The following is an 18,203-nucleotide window of genomic DNA, read 5'->3' as shown; positions in this document are numbered from 1 at the left end:
GAGTTTACAGAAAGTGCAACATTTTAAATCGGGCACCATAGTCATGCAGAAATACACATAATCATGCAGATACACGTAATGATGCAGAGATACACATAATCATGCAGAGCTGAAAAGTAAACGGAACGTGATAAACATTTACAGTGCAGACTATTTTGTATTATTTATAATACCGTAACTTTGCAGAATAGAAAGCGAATACGAGTGTTTACAAAGAGATTTCTAAATAAAGTGCTGTATTTTAATTCTGTGCATGCAAACCAGCAGTTTGTCAGTCCCAGACTGTTGTGAAAAATAAACAGACGGACGGACGGGCAGGAATCAGATTATTCTGACTTCTATTACAACTGTGGTACCAATCAGTGAGCGAAAACTGTAAAGGGTACTTTAGCTGAAAGCTCCCGACAGAAGGGGTACAGTTTCAAACACAGGTTGAAATCCCTGCTCAAGAGTATGGGCACAATTGTATTGCACTCCAACAGCTAATAACCATACCCCACTACCAAAGAGCAGGGCTTCAGCCCGTAATTTAAATCTAATATCTGAACAGTTTCCCTCTGGACACCAGTTTTACTATTCTACGCTGGTGCGTCATTTGCTTTCACGCTCCCGGCACGCCCTCACAGAATCGGCCTCTGATTGGATAGATTAATGCCGTAAAGCGGCGCGAGCTCTCTATAAAGCTGTGCGCCGGGGTGCGCTCTGTCTCAGTCCGCGGGGTTAGTGATCGAGGTGGGTTTGTGTGTTATTGTGGGAGTGTGATTTGTATTTATTATTAAACGTGTTCTTTGTAATATTTGTTCAATGTCGGGAACAGTAGTCGCCATGCATGCTGAATTTGTTAAACTGTTTAGTTTGGGCATTTTTATTTTTAACCAAAGTAAAGCCTCCGCATTAAGCTCGGAAACGAAAAGCAACATTAATGACGTTTTCAAGTGGAGTGTGTTCGTTATTACTTGCGAAGTACAATTTACGTCCCTGCTAGGGAAGTGAAACTAGCGCAGACCACATGGTCTCTGCTCCGCTGGTGCAGGCTGGTCTTGACGTGTTTCTATTCAGCTTTGCGTTCGCAGTGATTGAACTCTGCGTGGTACAGTGTCGATTAATCGCTATGCATTCACAGCGGTATATATAGGGGGTAGTTCAGATGCCGGTACTCGTGCTGCATTAAGCTGATGGTTTTGCTCGTTATCGCTGTTTGTAGAAGTCGATGGATTTGTGTCTACGCTACGGGGTTCTGGTTTCGTTAATTTCGGGCTGTATGATGCTACGCAAGGTAAAGCGGTCCAATGTACGCTTTACAAACTGTAACTAACGCTGCAGATATGCCACACTGAGACCCCTTAATGTAAACGCTCAAAAGAAAAGGCAAGCCTGGCCTGGATGTAAGCCTCCCAGTCGCTATGGCCAGGGCCTGTCATGAGAAAGCAGACTCGGGGCTGCCTGTTCGGATCACACTGCCATGAGATGGTGGACGAGCTCGCTATCCTGGGATCCTACGAGGCTGTCTGCAGAGCAGTAACCAGGAAAAAAAAACACGGGCTTTATATCAAAAAAAAAACATACGCTTGTATAGCGTATGTTAGGAAATTTTCCAAGAGTTTTGCTCAGTGTTCAGTCTTTACTGGTAATGGCTAGGGACTAAAAATGAGTAAATAATAGAATAGTAAAACGATCGTGTTTGTAAAGACTGCATGCAGGTTAAACACATTCGTATAATTTGTAAATGGAGTGTGAAGAGTTTAAATATTCCAGGTGTAACCGGTTTATTTAATTATGCCTTGACTTTCCTAAGTCGGGAGCACTGGTATTAGGTGGTCATTTGCAATCTGTGTGAAGTATCCATTATGCAAATATATATACCTGTGAACACTAGCAAGTTGCTGTTTCCTGCTTTAAGTACCTCCATGTTCTTGAGTCTAATGTGATTGTGGACTCTGACCGTTACACACCATAACTAAGCCAATAGTCAACGTTCTCTCAATATATACAGAGCCGTAATTGTTGTGCTGCATTGAGAAATATATTGAACATCTGCAACAAATCTAGGATTGCTCTTATCCCGTTAGATTGCAGGTTATTCCATTGTTTTAAAAAAAAAAAAGTTTGCCACATTTTAGGCCTGCTTTTCAGTTGCATGTGAACTGGGTTGCAGACCTGAAGTAGGAGGTGGCCCTGGGCCAGTACAGTAGAGTGAACAGCTGGAGATGTGACTTTGTGTTGTCATCCAATACCAAAGCCATGTTTATTTTAAAAGGGAACTGTCTTGTTGCAGTAGATATGCTCCCTGCTCACAATGTGGCAAGATGAAATGCAGGTTTGCTTCCATCACTACAGAATGGAGTTGAAGTGGTGACAATGATGCCTGCAACAGCTGGGCCAGAGGCCATGGCTAAAACTGTGTACACCACCCAAGATGAAAGGATAGATCAATGGAAACCCTGTTCAGAGTGTTTCTGAGCAGGCTGTGCTCTAAGTTTCTTTGATTGCTCTTATGCAGTGTGACTGGCGCATGGTTGTACAGAAATTCTTCATGCAACCTATGATATAATTCTCCCATTGCATAGCAGTTGGGCCGTTTTCACTTGAAGCTGTGTAGGTCACATCTAATGAAGGTTTGCAGGAGGAACGAGACTTGTCGATTGATGCATTGTTCTGGGCAGTATCTAATCGTTGACTTCTCTCCTGCTTCCTGCAGGAGATGACTATCTGCAGGGACTCTGGCTTGTCTTGTCAAGGAGCAGGCTGTCTGAATGGATTGCAGTTAGAAGGCTGAAGGGCAACTTGCTGGTAGGTACAAAGTCATTCTTAGACCTGCAGGCCTTGCTGACCTCTGACCAAGATCCCATATGTTCAGAGCAAAGTGACTGCTAATGTTTGCCAATGCACAACACTCCAGTCTGCCCAGATATAGTGGGCCAAGTGCTGTGCTGAGAGTAAACCCTCCTCTTGCAACCCATGGCTGTGTTCTCCCAACAGCTGTGATACTTCTGAGAAGGAACAGTATGGAAACCTGTACCAGACAGAGCTGATGCTTGTCAGTCCTGCACAAGAGATCCATTCCAAGGGCAAACCTAAATGTGGGTTAAGTCCCATCCAATCTTGGCTGAGCGTTTAACTTCTCCAGGGCAACTTTTATGTTCTGGAATCTGTGACTTAACTCTGCTCCTGACTTGCTGAGTTGTGAATTGAGTGTTTATAGGTTTTGTGCATTGAAGCTAAGCTAATTTTGTCCTGTGTTTTAGGTTGACTGCAGCGGCTTCTATTGCAGTCTCAGGTATGGTAAACTGTTGGATTTCTTGCCATTTACATTGGGGATCATCGCTAAACTGCTGTAGACTCGCAATTATCTTACAAGCACATGGGTCCCTCCTCCAAAGAAAATGCATGCATTTGAGAGTATTAGTTTGCTGTCCTAACTGAGTATTTGTATCGGTGCTGTTGTGATGAATGGCAAACTGTTCAACTGCTCTGACAGTGAATGATGATTTGTGCCTTTCTGAACAAGTGTCCCTCTGTCCTCTCGGCCAGCCTCAGAGCCCAGCGTGTGGCCTGTAGCATGCTTGCACACTGGTAATACCTGTAACCTTGAGCATTAATCCTGCTATTCAAGTGCAGTTATTGATGTACAGTTTACGTGCAGGTTACAGATGCTTGTTTTATACTTAAATGCAACACTGTCCATTTTAAAATAAGTAATGCTGCATTAAATGTTAAGGTGTCTTGAATTGATATAAATCCAACAATCCTAACTGTTAATTCAATGTTAATGGTAGTCTGTAAATATTTGTCTTCATGTGATTAATTGATCACTTGTTTGAATCCATCTTTAAAGTGAACTCAATGTAAACTGCCCTTTTCCACTCAGGATTTGCAGCCATGGACCCAGCTGACACCTGGACCTTGAGCTTGGACTGGCTGGTCTGAAGGGTAGGTTTTGGGACTCCCATTGCAGAGCAGCTTGAACCAGACCCGTTTGTACCGTGAGATCTCCAGATGCATGGTGTGTGATTCAGCCCGAGATGGGGAGGGAGGCTTGTGTTACCGAGGTCTATCCCGACGGACCCTCTCCCATAGGGTCCAGTCGTTGGAAATGCCTCGCAGATAAAACCTGTGGTTTCGCTTTACTCACCGGACTAGTTCTGTTTAGACCTGTGAGATAAAACTGCAGAACATGCCTGTGGGGACTGGCTGTGGCGCTCAGGGCTGGGATCAGGCTACCCTGAACCATGAAGGGAGATTTGTTCTGAAAGTCCCCTTTCTGAATAGTGGTTTGTTTAGTAGTTGGAGTGCACAAACTCTTTCAATTACTCAATATTGTGTGGTGGCAGCAGGGGAGCCGCTGTTTTCTGTGAACTGCTGTGTGTTGGTCTCGGTTAGATCTTTGAATTAACCGCTGTCCTGAAATGGCTTCAAGCCTGTATTGGCATTTAGCTGCATCGCTCTACTGTCGCTACCTGTCACTTAAACCAGGCAAATGGCCCGATAGCCAGTCGATTGGTCTGTCTTGGTAGTGTTTCCTGCCTTTCTGCTTGTATTGTCTCTGGGCTCACAAGCTGCTTTTCTTTTCCAGGTGCAGTACAAGCATTGACCTGTATATGGCACCAAAATGTTTGAGCCAACAGAGGTGAGTACTGCAGATGTACTAGTGCACTCCAATCCTGTTGCGAATAGGATAATCTACCCTGACTCTTGTTTGCTGGGGCTATTAGGAAGGGCATGCTGCACTGTATGGTATCTGCACCCAGTGGCTCCTCCTGCTGGGCTGTTCATTAAACAGTGCTACAATAACTCGGCATCTGGCATCGTTGGTTTCCATGCTGCGCTGTGCCTGGAAGCCTGGTATTTCTGCTGATACACTTGCTACTTAACCCCTTTGAGATATTGGCTGCATTGTTGGAACACAACCATAGTCATACTTTAGATCAGGGTTCCCAAACCTCCTTTGTTTGAGGTCCCCCATGACATTGGGCATTGAAGTTGAGCTAACTTAGTCATTCTAAAACAAGTGTAAGGTTTTGTGCATTGATGTAAAGGAAATAGCCTGATGGCCCAATCACTTGGCCTGTCTTGTAGTATTGGCTGCCTTTCTACTTGTATTCTCTTCAGGCTCACAAGCTGATTTTCTTTCTAGGTGCAGTAGAAAGCAACTACCTGTAGATGGCACCAAAATGTTTGAGCCAGCAGAGGTGAGTACTGCAGACCACGACTAGTGCAATCAAATCCGATAATCTACCCTGACTCTTGTGTTTGCTGGGGCTATTAGGAAGGGCAGGCTGCACTGTATGGTATCTGCACCCAGTGGCTCCTCCTGCTGGGCTGTTCATTAAACAGTGCTACAATAACTCGGCATCTGGCATCGTTGGTTTCCATGCTGCGCTGTGCCTGGAAGCCTGGTATTTCTGCTGATACACTTGCTACTTAACCCCTTGAGATTCGTTGGAGTACAACCATAGTCTGATACTCTGGATTGGGGTTCCCAAACCTTCTTTGCTGGGGGTCCCCCATGACATTGGGTGTCCTGACTGGAGGAACCAAACCTGAAATTGATACCTTTAGTGAGAGGTTCTACCAGTACAAACCAAGATGTACTAACATTTTTTTTTAAGCGAGTCCCTTCTCAGACATTTGAGAAACCACTCCATAGTTACTATACTGTTGTACTCTGTCTGACCTGAATGCAGTGTAAACCTGCCTGTGAAGTGTGTATTGGTAGAATTGCCTGTTCACCTTATAAATAACCCTCTTGTGTAATTGTACATGGCGGCAGCATTCATATAAATTCTGCACCTGGAGGAACATCTGCTTTGTTTCATTTGGGAGTGTTTCTAGTCTGTACTGCGGCCCCAGTTTCGAGCCCTAGGTCATGTTGGATCAGGGGTATCGTAAAAGAGTGCTCTTTTGTGGGCAGTGGTTTCCCAAAGCAGTTTCAATACATGTCCTATTTAAGTTTTGTTTGGCGGTAGTTTTTGGATTGGGCCAAATTGGCCTTGTTTCAAAGCATTTAATTGGGTTGAATGCATGAAGTGATCAAACTTTTTTTTTTTTATGTCAGGTCTGAATTCTTGAAACCTGACATGCGGAACAGTGTTACTCTGCAAGAAGTGCCAAAGAGGAGACACTGATGCAGAAAACAGGTAAGTGAGTTCTTGGTTTGGCAGCTCTGCTGCTTGGCTGGAGCTACTGTATGCAGGGGGTGTTTTCTCCTGCTATGGACTTGTAAATCACTGCTGGATTTCCCATTTATAGGAATTGTTCATTGGCAGCCATGATAGTTAATGTGATTGGTCAAATTACCAAGGCGTCTAGGATGTGTGGTTCCTGGCCTGCTGTGGACCTGACCAGAAAGTAACCCTCATTCCAGCCAGATCCCATTGGAGTTTATCTAGTGGGGTCTACTGGGAACAACCATTCACTCCGTGGACACATTGTACAAGGCATGCTCTACCTTATGTTTTAAGACTCCCTTTATATGAGCTGTGCTCTAACAATGTTTTTTATCTGCTTAAGGAGCCTGCAGTGGATGCCCTATAAGTCTGGAGTGGATGTTTCACTGGAAGTGCGGTTTCCCAGCAGGTAAGGGGTTTATCTGGTTCATGTTGAGGGTCATTTTCAAAGAGGATTAGTCAGGCTTCTGCTGGCGACCCTTACGCAATGACCCCAGAGTACTGCCCTCTGGAGGAAGACTTGTCTCTGCATGAGTGGGAGCTGTGGTCTCCTCTTCGGGCAACATTTCTTTGTAATACCTGAGCTTATTGTTCCACAGCTGAGACTGAAGATATTAAGTATTGCTGCACATGCTTAGTGAATGTCCTAATCTATTTGAAATGTGTTTTTACAGGTTGGGATTTGGTATCCTGAAGGAACATCTGTCCTTGCCATGGAAATGCTGCAGGCAAATGCTGGTGTCCATGTTACAAGTCAAACTGTTTCTTGGACTTCATAGTTTCTAATATGACATCGGGATTTCATGCTGTCGTTCACTTGTAATATATTTGATATTTGATTTTGTAATTATGATTACAAAATGAATCATGCACATTTTATTGTATTGCTTCCAGATTGTAAAACCATTTACTGTGTCAAAGTGCTATAGCAAATAATTGAAATTGTTACTCCTTAATACTTCTGGTTGAGTTGGGAGATTCTCCAACCTTGGTGCAGTTACCGGTCTGTGTTTATCCAAATCTGTGCATGAAATAATGTGCAACATTGCTGTTAAACACCATTTACCAATGTGAAGTTTAATAAATTTATTCCTTTTACGGTTCCAGTGCCTTCACTTCCAATACTTTCAATGTAGCTGCTTCTGCTTTCTTTGCCGTGTCAATTTGCAGCAGCTCCTCAATGTGTTTGAACCCCAGGCGTTGGGCATCGGCGATGGGTGTGTTATTGTAGCAGTCTCTTAGCTAAGGAAAATACAACATTGCCACATGTCACGAACACGCTACTTTGCATAAAATTAACTAATGTCCTCCTCATGCAGAAAATTACTAGGTTGTATACTGGTGACTAATATACAGTAAATGGCTTAATCCAGTATTGCTGGCTTGCGAATATGAAGTAAAGTCATAACATACAGCTGTCTCCAGTTCCAACTCTAAGTATCCATTACATAGTGCCATTATCTGTAATGAAAACAACCCATCTACTTTTTGTGGAAATGTTTGAGTAAAAATGTGTTTGAGGACATTTATAGTGCACGAAACACTTGCAGTGTTATCTACATCAACTTTAAACTTTGCAGAGAGACAACACAATGCAACCCTAACCCCTGTACCTGAGGATCTGACCCATTGTTCAAACAGAACTGAACCATTTCAGGCTGGTTGGTGCAGACAGCCTGGAAGTGAAACACAAAGATTATGTGAGATACTTCAACAAGCAGCTTTACTGCATTCAGTACTGCACCACTCTACTGCTATCTTTAAACCATGTCAGTGTGCAGCATTATGAATATTAAAATATGGTACTGAACATAGCACTTCTCTAAACAATAGAATAGATACAAAGGAAAAATGTCCTTAAAACAAGTAGGAAGCTATCCATGGGGGGGGGGGGTGAATGTGGCAATAGACAAGTTCTGCAAATACACACCATTGTAGTTGTATTAAAGGTGAATCAATTTTCATTGTAAATATATACTTTTTGACACTTAAGGCTAAATACCAATCACAGTACAGACTTGACTTGTCACAAGACAAAAGTAGCACCCTAAACAATAGGCCATAAAGACAACAGCTCCTTCAATCTCCTCCCCCTCCCCAAAGAGTCGCTGTCTCAACAGACCACATGAAGAGGAGTCCTGTTGTTACGATCAGCGAAGTTAAAGTGAACCCCAGCTGCCTTCCAGATCTCCATTTGTTTCATATCACTCAAGTAGGCAAGACTGGAGAGAAAGAGAAAATGTAATCAGCACAGTAACAGGCCCTCGGTGGTAATGCTGCTAGTGCTAATAACAGTAAAGTTTTTTTTTTTCATTATTTTTTTAAAGCCTTGTTAGCACTGATGTTAACAGTCATGTCAGTGACATTAATCTGCAGATAGTTTGAGGCAGTAATAACCCCACAGATTCTGATACTCTCAATCACTCCTGCTTCACAACTGGGTTTCAAACCTGTTTTTAGCTACTCCTTCTATCTGGAGGTCTCAGCTCATTTGCCTCTATACAATTTTCACTACTGAATGGTACCACAGTTATAATAAAAGGCAGAATAATTTGATTGACAAAAAGAAAATGTTTATTTAATGCAGTAAAACTTTTAGGACAGAATACCAAACAGTAATTCTTAAATATTTTACTTACAGGCCTTTGATGCACAGAATGAAAAGACATTTCTTCAGAAACACATATATTTGATTTATATTCGGCAAATTTATAAATAATCCAAATTAGAAAACGATTCCGTATCAACAGTTTCGAGCTATACCGGGCATTCACACACAGTAGATACCCGCTGGTCACAGCATCACCTGTCAATCAAATGTAAAATTAATCTGAGCAAGTACTGGGGTACAAGGAAGTAAGTGTTTGTTATTAAAGCACTAAAGAGCCGCATTGGTGCAAAACGACGGCTCCCACAGCATAGCTCTCACAGGGTAGTGCTGCAGAACGAAGGCTCCCACAGTGTAGCTCTCACAGGCAGCTCACACAGGGTAGTGCTGCAGAACGAAGCTCACACAGCGTAGCTCTCACAGGGAGCTCACACAGGGTAGTGCTGCAGAACGAAGCTCACACAGCGTAGCTCTCACAGGGAGCTCACACAGGGTAGTGCTGCAGAACGAAGGCTCACACAGCATAGCTCTCACAGGGAGCTCACACAGGGCAGTGCTGCAGAACGAAGGCTCACACAGCATAGCTCTCACAGGGAGCTCACACAGGGCAGTGCTGCAGAAGAAGGCTCACACAGCATAGCTCTCGCAGGGAGCTCACACAGGGTAGCTCTCACAGGCAGTTCACACAGGGTAATGCTGCAGAACGAAGGCTCCCACAGTGTAGCTCTCGCAGGGAGCTCACACAGGGTAGCTCTCACAGGGTAGCTCACACAGGGTAGTGCTGCAGAACGAAGGCTCCCACAGCATAGCTCTCACAGGCAGCTCACACAGGGTAGCTCTCACAGGGTAGCTCACACAGGGTAGTGCTGCAGAACGAAAGCTCCCACAGTGTAGGTCTCACAGGGAGCTCACACAGGGTAGTGCTGCAGAACGAAGGCTCCCACAGTGTAGCACTCACAGGGAGCTCACACAGGGCAGTGCTGCAGAACGAAGGCTCCCACAGTGTAGGTCTCACAGGCAGCTCACACAGGGTAGTGCTGCAGAACGAAGGCTCCCACAGATATTGTTATTTCATAACAATAACCTAACCATAAACCTAAGGTTCAAGGGTTATCACCAATTCATTTCTCACACGGTAATCACTACGGTGTCCATTTTAGGACATCCTCAGACATCACCCTTACTGGAGTCAAGTATCAGGCATCAATAACTCATCATTGCCATTCATGACAGACTACATCCACGAGTGGGGAAAAAAAAACAAAAAACAAAAAAAACTTTAAGTTCCTGTTTTGTAGTTGATTGACACTCACGGTAGCCAGTGAAAGTGCAGTATGAAACCTGATAGAGATTTTCATTGACAGAGAATTTCCATGACTCGAAATTTGAATGATACCTGATACCAAAAAGGAGTGATACCTGGTAGCAAAAACGAGTGATACCAGATGGGTGATAGAGGAAGTTATTGATGCGTGAGACTTGAGTGGTGGATGCCTGACACTTGACTCCAGCAAGGATGATGTCTGAGGATGTCCTAAAATGGACACCGTCATTTAGCCAATGGGTTCATTCACGGAGATCATTCTTAGAAGGTCATTGGTTAAATTGGCCAGAATCTGTGCAGAATGATCTCTGTGAACACACCCGTTGTGTTCAGTGTCCCCCCCCCCCCACACCCTGTTTATGGTCACATGGAGACAGAAGCACAACGTTTATTACGAGTTGCGCACACAGTACTACCCTGTGAGAGCTACTCTGTGAGAGCTACACTGTGCGAGCCTTCGTTCTGTAGCACTACCCTGTGAGAGCTACGTTGTGCGAGCCTTCGTTCTGCAGCACTACCCTGTGTGAGCTACCCTGTGAGAGCTATGCTGTGCGAGCCTTCGTTCTGCAGCACTACCCTATGTGAGCTCCCTGTGAGAGCTATGCTGTGCAAGCCTTCGTTCTGCAGCACTACCCTGTGAGAGCTACCCTGTGAGAGCTACGCTGTGGTAGCCTTTGTTTTGCAGCACTACCCTGTGTGAGCTACCCTGTGAGAGCTACGCAAGAAGTGGACTAAATCACTGCTATGCTGCAATTGACCCGGACAGTTCAGTAATATTGCTTCATTTAGATACAGTAGTCTCCACGTATAGGAACACCTCCAAAGAGAACACCCTTGTGGCGAAACAGATTTTTCCCATGTAAATGCTCCACTAAAGGTACAGGAACTTTGCTTAAAAGAACACCTTCTTGGCACCGCTAGCGATTCATTCATAACGGATATAGTACTGTTTTGTAACCTGAAAACTCATCATCATCAAACTTAAATTCAAATGGTTTATTCACTGTTTTCAAATGTTACTTGTATCGCAGTGTCTTGAGTCACATCAATTGGTTTATTCAATCTTTCCAGAATCGCAGTCACATCATTGCCTCGTTTGTATTCTGATTTGCACAAGTGCATGCATCACTACAAAATGGCATGTAAAGAAACTCTGAAATATCATTACAAATCATTACAAGCTCAAGGTAAATGTAGGTTTTAAAGTGTTTTTTGAAAGAAAATAATGAGAAAAATAATTTTCTAATAGTGATAGTGCTCTCTCGATGAGGGCTCTACAGTGTGTTAGTTGACCTTGACCTTCATTAGTGCCCTCACCTTCAGCTTGGGTCAACTAACACATGGTAGAGCCCTCATCGACAGGCACTATCACTGAAACAGTTACTTACCATTTACTGCTCATCTCCGCATGATTATATGCATCTCTGCATGATTATGTGCATCTCTGCATGATTGTGTATCTCTGCATGATTATGTGCATCTCCGCATGATTATGTGCATCTCTGCATGATTATGTGCATCTCTGCATGATTGTGTATCTCTGCATGATTATGTGCATCTCCGCATGATTATGTGCATCTCTGCATGATTATGTGCATCTCTGCATGATTGTGTATCTCTGCATGATTATGTGCATCTCCGCATGATTATGTGCATCTCTGCATGATTATGTGCATCTCTGCATGATTATGTGCATCTCCGCATTATTAAGCGGCGAAGACAAACACACGCTGTCCACTTCTTTTCACTCGGCAGGCCCACCACGCAGCTACCTCAGAGCCACAGCGACTGAGGACCACGCAGCTACCTCAGAGCTACAGCGTCGGAGGATCATGCAGCTACCTCAGAGCTACAGCGTCGGAGGACCACGCAGCTACCTCAGAGCTACAGCGTCGGAGGACCATGCAGCTCTGGCTGCTTGCAGGCAGGCCCGCCAGCACCCAGCCAGTCTACAGGGATCGCTGGTGCGCGTTGAGCCGAGGACACCTGGTGATCTGAGCCCTCCCCACCCCGGGCGGTGCTCAGGCAATTGTGTGCCGCCCCCTGGGAACTCCTGTCCACACCCGGCTGTGATACAGCCTGGACTCGTACCAGCGACCTCCAGACTACAGGGTGTATCATGAGTGCCTTCACTGGATGTGACACTCAGCAGCCCCCCGCTTTTACTTTCATTTTGATTTAAAATAAATACATTGCGTTGGTTGGACAAAAAAGTTATCCCTCAATGGGACTCACCTGCACATCTCTCTCCCCAGCTCATCACCAGCGGTCTCCAGATGAGCTCCTTCACTGACTAGGTGTTCCACCAGCTCTAAACTCCTGTGGGGAAGAATTACACGCAGAACAAGAGCTCCCAAAATATACAGATGTGAAACAAGACAGATACATATCGAAACGACGGTGGATCCAAATAATCATCATTAATTGATTTTTTAAACACATTACAGCTAACAGTTTCATAAATCTTGCCTGTTTTGCACTTTTATGAGCTGCATAGGTCTCAAATGTGCCATTTTGAAAGAAACATATGTTATAGCTTGTGTTTATTTGAATTTTTAAACATATTTGGTGCTACTGCAGGTTAAACAAAGCTCTCAGTCTCTATGCCTCACTCTTGGATTATGTGTTTCCTGGGTCACCTCAGTCTTCTGGGTCATGTTACTGGCTGAAAGCATGTCAGTCAATAGGGGAAGCAGCTGGTTGGTTAATGAGAGGAAAGGAGCAGTTAAAGGGGAGGGGACAATTGCACCCTCCAGGTGACCCAGGAACTGCAACCCTATCTGAAGCATGGCTTGCATGTGTTTCAAAAATCTGGGGTTTATACTTTTACAGACCTAAGTACTGTGGACAAATTCTGCAAATTCAGAGGGTACAGTTACTTTAAAGGGGAAGTGATATTTGTGCCAATGTTGTTTTTTTGTACCACCTCCTTACTTGCAGCGAATGGCATCTCGGAGGACAGGGTCTTTGAATTTGTCTCTGCTGTTGACATCGGCGCCCTTCTTCAGCAGGAACTTCACTGTGTCCAGGTCCCCCTCCCCGGCTGCCAAGTGGAGGGGTGTTCGCCCGTTATTAGCAGTCATCATGGCATTAGCGCCCTGTGCCAGAAAACAACACCACCTTTGCAATTAATCTCTACAAGATTTGCCATCCCACAATGTGGGTGTTTGTTTAAAGATACACCAGGGCATGCACACATAGAAGGTCCTCAGGAGTGCCAAAGGATTACTTCATTACTTCAGTTGGAAACTGTGTAGCATCTGCAGTTAGCACAAGCACCTGTGTGAAAACAACTTTTCTGTAAGCGTCAAAACTGCACTGAACTGCAAAAATGTTATTATCTGTTATCTCTGTGTTACGTTTGGATATATAATCATTATTATTGGCAAAAGTCATATAAAATTAATAAGACTGACTCAGGTCAGTGGGAAGGAGACACTTCATAGAGTGGTGAGGGTATGGTATGGGTTATCATGTTGGCGATGCTGAATCAGTTTCGAGATCAATCAGCTACTATAACTGGATGAGCATAGATGGGCCAAACAGCTTCCTGTAGTTCGTAACTTTCCTTATGTTCTTATATATTACTTCTGTAACAGATTACATTTTGCAGCCAGTAATTAGTAATCAGTATTACTTGTCGGAGTAATATTCCCATCCCTGGTCTCAGTGTAATATTCCCATCCCTGGTCTCAGTGTAATATTCCCATCCCTGGTCTCAGTGTAATATTCCCATCCCTGGTCTCAGTGTAATATTCCCATCCCTGGTCTCAGTGTAATATTAACATCCCTGGTCTCAGTGTAATATTCACACCCCTGGTCTCAGTGTAATATTCCCATCCCTGGTCTCAGTGTAATATTCCCATCCCTGGTCTCAGTGTAATATTAACATCCCTGGTCTCAGTGTAATATTCACACCCCTGGTCTCAGTGTAATATTAACATCCCTGGTCTCAGTGTAATATTCACACCCCTGGTCTCAGTGTAATATTCCCATCCCTGGTCTCAGTGTAATATTCCCATCCCTGGTCTCAGTGTAATATTCCCATCCCTGGTCTCAGTGTAATATTAACATCCCTGGTCTCAGTGTAATATTCCCATCCCTGGTCTCAGTGTAATATTAACATCCCTGGTCTCAGTGTAATATTCACACCCCTGGTCTCAGTGTAATATTCACACCCCTGGTCTCAGTGTAATATTCACACCCCTGGTCTCAGTGTAATATTCACATCCCTGGTCTCAGTGTAATATTCACATCCCTGGTCTCAGTGTAATATTCACATCCCTGGTCTCAGTGTAATATTCACACCCCTGGTCTCAGTGTAATATTCACATCCCTGGTCTCAGTGTAATATTCACACCCCTGGTCTCAGTGTAATATTCACACCCCTGGTCTCAGTGTAATATTCACACCCCTGGTCTCAGTGTAATATTCACACCCCTGGTCTCAGTGTAATATTCACACCCCTGGTCTCAGTGTAATATTCACACCCCTGGTCTCAGTGTAATATTCACACCCCTGGTCTCAGTGTAATATTCCCATCCCTGGTCTCAGTGTAATATTCACACCCCTGGTCTCAGTGTAATATTCACACCCCTGGTCTCAGTGTAATATTCACACCCCTGGTCTCAGTGTAATATTCACACCCCTGGTCTCAGTGTAATATTCACACCCCTGGTCTCAGTGTAATATTCACACCCCTGGTCTCAGTGTAATATTCACACCCCTGGTCTCAGTGTAATATTCACACCCCTGGTCTCAGTGTAATATTCACACCCCTGGTCTCAGTGTAATATTCACACCCCTGGTCTCAGTGTAATATTCACACCCCTGGTCTCAGTGTAATATTCACACCCCTGGTCTCAGTGTAATATTCCCATCCCTGGTCTCAGTGTAACATTCACACCCCTGGTCTCAGTGTAATAGTCACACCCTGGTCTCAGTGTAATATTCCCATCCCTGGTCTCAGTGTAATATTCACACCCCTGGTCTCAGTGTAATATTCACACCCCTGGTCTCAGTGCTCACTCACCTGCTGCATGTGTCCCTCTAGGGCTACAATGTCCCCCTGCAGGGCTGCAGTGCACATCAGCAGAGGGAACATGGAAAGCTGGGTGACCTTCATCTCCTAAACAAACAGCACACATTCTATATAAAGATCAGGAGAAAAATGTGTTTACCAACTTCTACTTGACATTTTATCTTTTTATTTGGGGTTTTATTTTACTTTTATTATTATATTATTCTGTCAGGCTTTACAGACCTTTTTATTTTTTATTTGAAGCGCTTTGAGATGGCTTTGCTATGAATGGCACTATATAAACACGGTTTTATTGATCGATTGATTCACCTCAAAAAATGTTTTGTGCATCTGAAATGAGTATTAAAAAGAATTTGAACAGTATAATAGCTTTTGCATATTTTATTTAGAGGAACTTCTGTGCACTGTTTTCAAAACTATTTTCTAGAGCCAGTAAAAATGTCGTCAAATTGAAATAATCAGACAATATTTGATATTATTACATATTTCATCAAAATCAGACCAAAGCATCTGCAGTCAGTTATGCAGTCATAACCTTCTGTATTAAATTGAATAGAACACCTCGTCCCATATACACTGGCACCAGCCTTGATACAGAATGACCAGGACTGGGACATTTATTGCCCCTTTTATCCCCACCCCTTACTCACTGCACTGCTCGCTACCATGAATGATACAACACTGAATTTTGTACCAGTCCATTGCTGAAACTTGTTTTGGGGTAAAATGAAGAACAATTGTCCTTCACAGTCACTTTGCATTGGTAGTTGTAATATTTAAGGTACCACTGCACCTATGGGACGCATTTTCATTAAAATATTTAATATTTCAAGAGGAGCTCATTATCTATTCAGAGATAGCAAATTATTGAGTGTACAAGGACATCCAGAAGCCCCATCCATAGCCGCTGTACATTCCTAACAATGGATAACATTGTGGGATACACTGCACATGAAGACTGCTTGAACATCTCGCATATATTTCAAGAAGAGATGGTGAGCTATTCAGGGATATGCAGCAAGCAAGGGTCTGAGTGAGAGAAAAGAGGCATCCGAATAATATTCCAGCCCCAGGCAGGCAAGCTACTTCAATGCTGGTAACACCATCATGTTGCCTGCCAGTGTGCAGTGCAGATGTGTGACTGGTCAGTGAGGAGGCCCTGAGAGGAGCAAGCAGTGCAGTGCTGCACAGTGCTTACAATCGACACTCAGGCAGGCCAGGACATGAATACACTGTGCCAGAGCAAGAACAGCTTGCTGGGTCAAAGTGAAAACAGAAGAATAGCACAGCAAAACAATACTAACAACGCTGTTAAAATGCCAATGAGGTAAGATAATGAAAGGCTTGAAATACACAGCGCTGAAGTGGCAAAGTTACAGAACACAGTACAGAAAAGTCTAAAAACTGTAAATAGTATAAAATAACAGAGGGTAACAGAAACTCACTAATGATTGTAATACAGGTTATATGTGGTAATGAAAGAATAATGTTAAATCCAGTGGTGGCCGTCAACGTTCAATGTATCTAAACTATAATGTATAGGCTACGTTACGTGCTGGTATTGACGGCACGGGTTACACGTACCTTTTGTTTTTCTCCGATTCCTATCCAGCCTAATCGAATAGCCGAGGCCACAGCAGACCAAAACCGGTAGTTCCTCTCTGCAATGTTTTTTGACTGTTGGCCTCCCATCGCACTGCTGATAGTTGGCAGAAAGATGAAATAATTCCTTATTCCGTTATTTTCACGGCAATGTCTACGTAAAGCCGGCAGTGATCACGAGGACACCTGTCACTACACAATCCAGCCTCTCACCCAGTCCAACGATCTTATTAATAAAAAATAAATACAGAAATAAAAACTGAAAACCGATGAAGCCGAAGAAAAATTAGTGAAGCCCCCACGCTGCGCTCTTCGTGCGGCTCACACATCTGCAGATCACTAGCATATACAAAGCGAACAGCGCTTCATTGTGTCTGCGTTTACTGTCAGTCGTGTTGTGTTGACTTGGGATTCGTCTATTATATGATCGTGAGTGGTGTTTTTTTTTTTTGCTTATTGTGTCGTTGTCCTAATAAAACAACCGTCATTAGCAATGTTTTGAAATGTCATACCCTGTAGTACGAGTTCAGAAAATCACACTTCACAAAGACCAAGGAAACAGCGGCAGTTACCGGTGTTAAAAGACCATTTTTGTTAAGTAACCTTTTCAAGCTGATTAAAAAATATCACCGGTAAATCATGCAATATAATGCTCTTTAAACAACGCGCATCTGTGTTGCTGTTGGTACTCCCGACTCAGGGAAAGCACACAGTACGGTCCCGTACTGTACTACTAGTGTGTACGAAACTTCATTTCGCAAGCAATGGAAGCGCAACGGACAGAACCCGGCCAGCAAAAAGTGCTGTGTGGAAAACTTTGCAATGAGATTGCTGATTGTACTGGCGATTAAAATGGTTAAATTCTGCGATCCAAGTCAGGCTTACAACACATGCAGTTAAAGTGTCTCCTGTCTTAACTGTGTGCGGATATTAGTTCTCCAAGACGAGCATTATTAATATTAATATCAGCGTTCTGTCCTGACTGATGAAAATATTTTCGTCTCTGTATTGCTTGCTGAGCTCACCTATAACTTAAGGCCCTTGAGGACCCGCCACTGCTCCTTACTGTGAGTAGCCGATTATAAATGTACTGAATGTAGTTTTGTTTGTTACAATTAGCTTTGTTTTTTGCATTGGTGAAACACAATGTTTGTCTCTGCTACACATAAGAACACTTGTAGTTATACAATTCTCTGGTTTTGGCAGGAAAGAACTCCTGCAGTAACAAGTCAGTAATGAAGGCAGACCAGTGACAGTGCGTTTTGAACAACACGTGTAAAACTATATTGTGTAGCTCTGTGTTTGTGTGTCCGTATGGGGATAGGAGTGAAAATGTGCTCCGGACCTTGACCTTGCTGTAACCAAGAATTTTGGACCTTCACTAAAATAACCGAGTACCCCTTGGGGTAATGAATTATGACTGTCGATGTTTTTATATAAAACAAAACAAACGGGATATGT

The 18,203-nt window shown here is 43.6% G+C and overlaps 2 protein-coding genes, 1 long non-coding RNA gene and 3 other non-coding genes across 10 annotated transcripts in view; 5 read left to right on the top strand and 1 right to left on the bottom strand.

Moving 5' to 3' along the window:
- The first annotated feature begins 712 nt into the window (after positions 1–712).
- Positions 713–7,270, top strand: LOC121305093. Of its 3 annotated transcripts, XR_005948032.1 has the most exons (10): positions 939–1,276; positions 2,699–2,790; positions 2,980–3,080; positions 3,246–3,277; positions 3,869–3,930; positions 4,574–4,627; positions 5,135–5,189; positions 6,056–6,137; positions 6,511–6,576; positions 6,842–7,270. It is a non-coding gene; the product is annotated as an uncharacterized LOC121305093 (long non-coding RNA). The 3 variants fall into 3 exon arrangements; XR_005948031.1 differs by lacking the exons at positions 939–1,276; positions 2,980–3,080 and adding an exon at positions 713–732; XR_005948030.1 differs by lacking the exon at positions 2,980–3,080 and having other exon boundaries at positions 966–1,276.
- Positions 4,044–4,178, top strand: LOC121305131. Its single transcript, XR_005948044.1, has one exon. It is a non-coding gene; the product is annotated as a small nucleolar RNA SNORA18 (small nucleolar RNA).
- Positions 4,724–4,862, top strand: LOC121305130. Its single transcript, XR_005948043.1, has one exon. It is a non-coding gene; the product is annotated as a small nucleolar RNA SNORA8 (small nucleolar RNA).
- Positions 5,278–5,416, top strand: LOC121305129. Its single transcript, XR_005948042.1, has one exon. It is a non-coding gene; the product is annotated as a small nucleolar RNA SNORA8 (small nucleolar RNA).
- LOC121305091 (L-asparaginase-like) lies at positions 7,256–16,947 on the bottom strand. The gene is made up of 7 exons (XM_041236628.1): positions 16,725–16,947; positions 15,132–15,227; positions 13,034–13,197; positions 12,335–12,418; positions 8,290–8,389; positions 7,781–7,843; positions 7,256–7,409 (listed from the first exon to the last, which is right to left on the bottom strand). Exons 1-7 carry the CDS (start codon positions 16,830–16,832, stop codon positions 7,263–7,265), a joined length of 762 nt encoding a protein of 253 aa, XP_041092562.1. The 5' UTR covers positions 16,833–16,947; the 3' UTR covers positions 7,256–7,262.
- The window catches only part of LOC121305092 (L-asparaginase-like), a 21,237-nt gene continuing 19,357 nt past the window's right edge, over positions 16,324–18,203 (top strand). For 2 of the 3 annotated variants that reach the window (XM_041236631.1, XM_041236629.1), the window contains exon 1: positions 17,077–17,171. In XM_041236631.1, coding sequence (XP_041092565.1) covers positions 17,166–17,171 — 6 coding nt within the window. In that variant the 5' untranslated portion in view covers positions 17,077–17,165. Of the gene's footprint in view, positions 16,468–17,076; positions 17,172–18,203 lie in introns of those variants that run through there. The other variant, XM_041236630.1, reaches the window with a different exon arrangement.

Source organism: Polyodon spathula, chromosome 41 (assembly GCF_017654505.1).
Source record: "Polyodon spathula isolate WHYD16114869_AA chromosome 41, ASM1765450v1, whole genome shotgun sequence".
In the NCBI taxonomy this organism is placed as follows: domain Eukaryota; kingdom Metazoa; phylum Chordata; class Actinopteri; order Acipenseriformes; family Polyodontidae; genus Polyodon; species Polyodon spathula.
The sequence above is the reverse complement of the archived record's forward strand: the minus strand, read 5'-3'. Positions and strand labels throughout refer to the sequence as shown.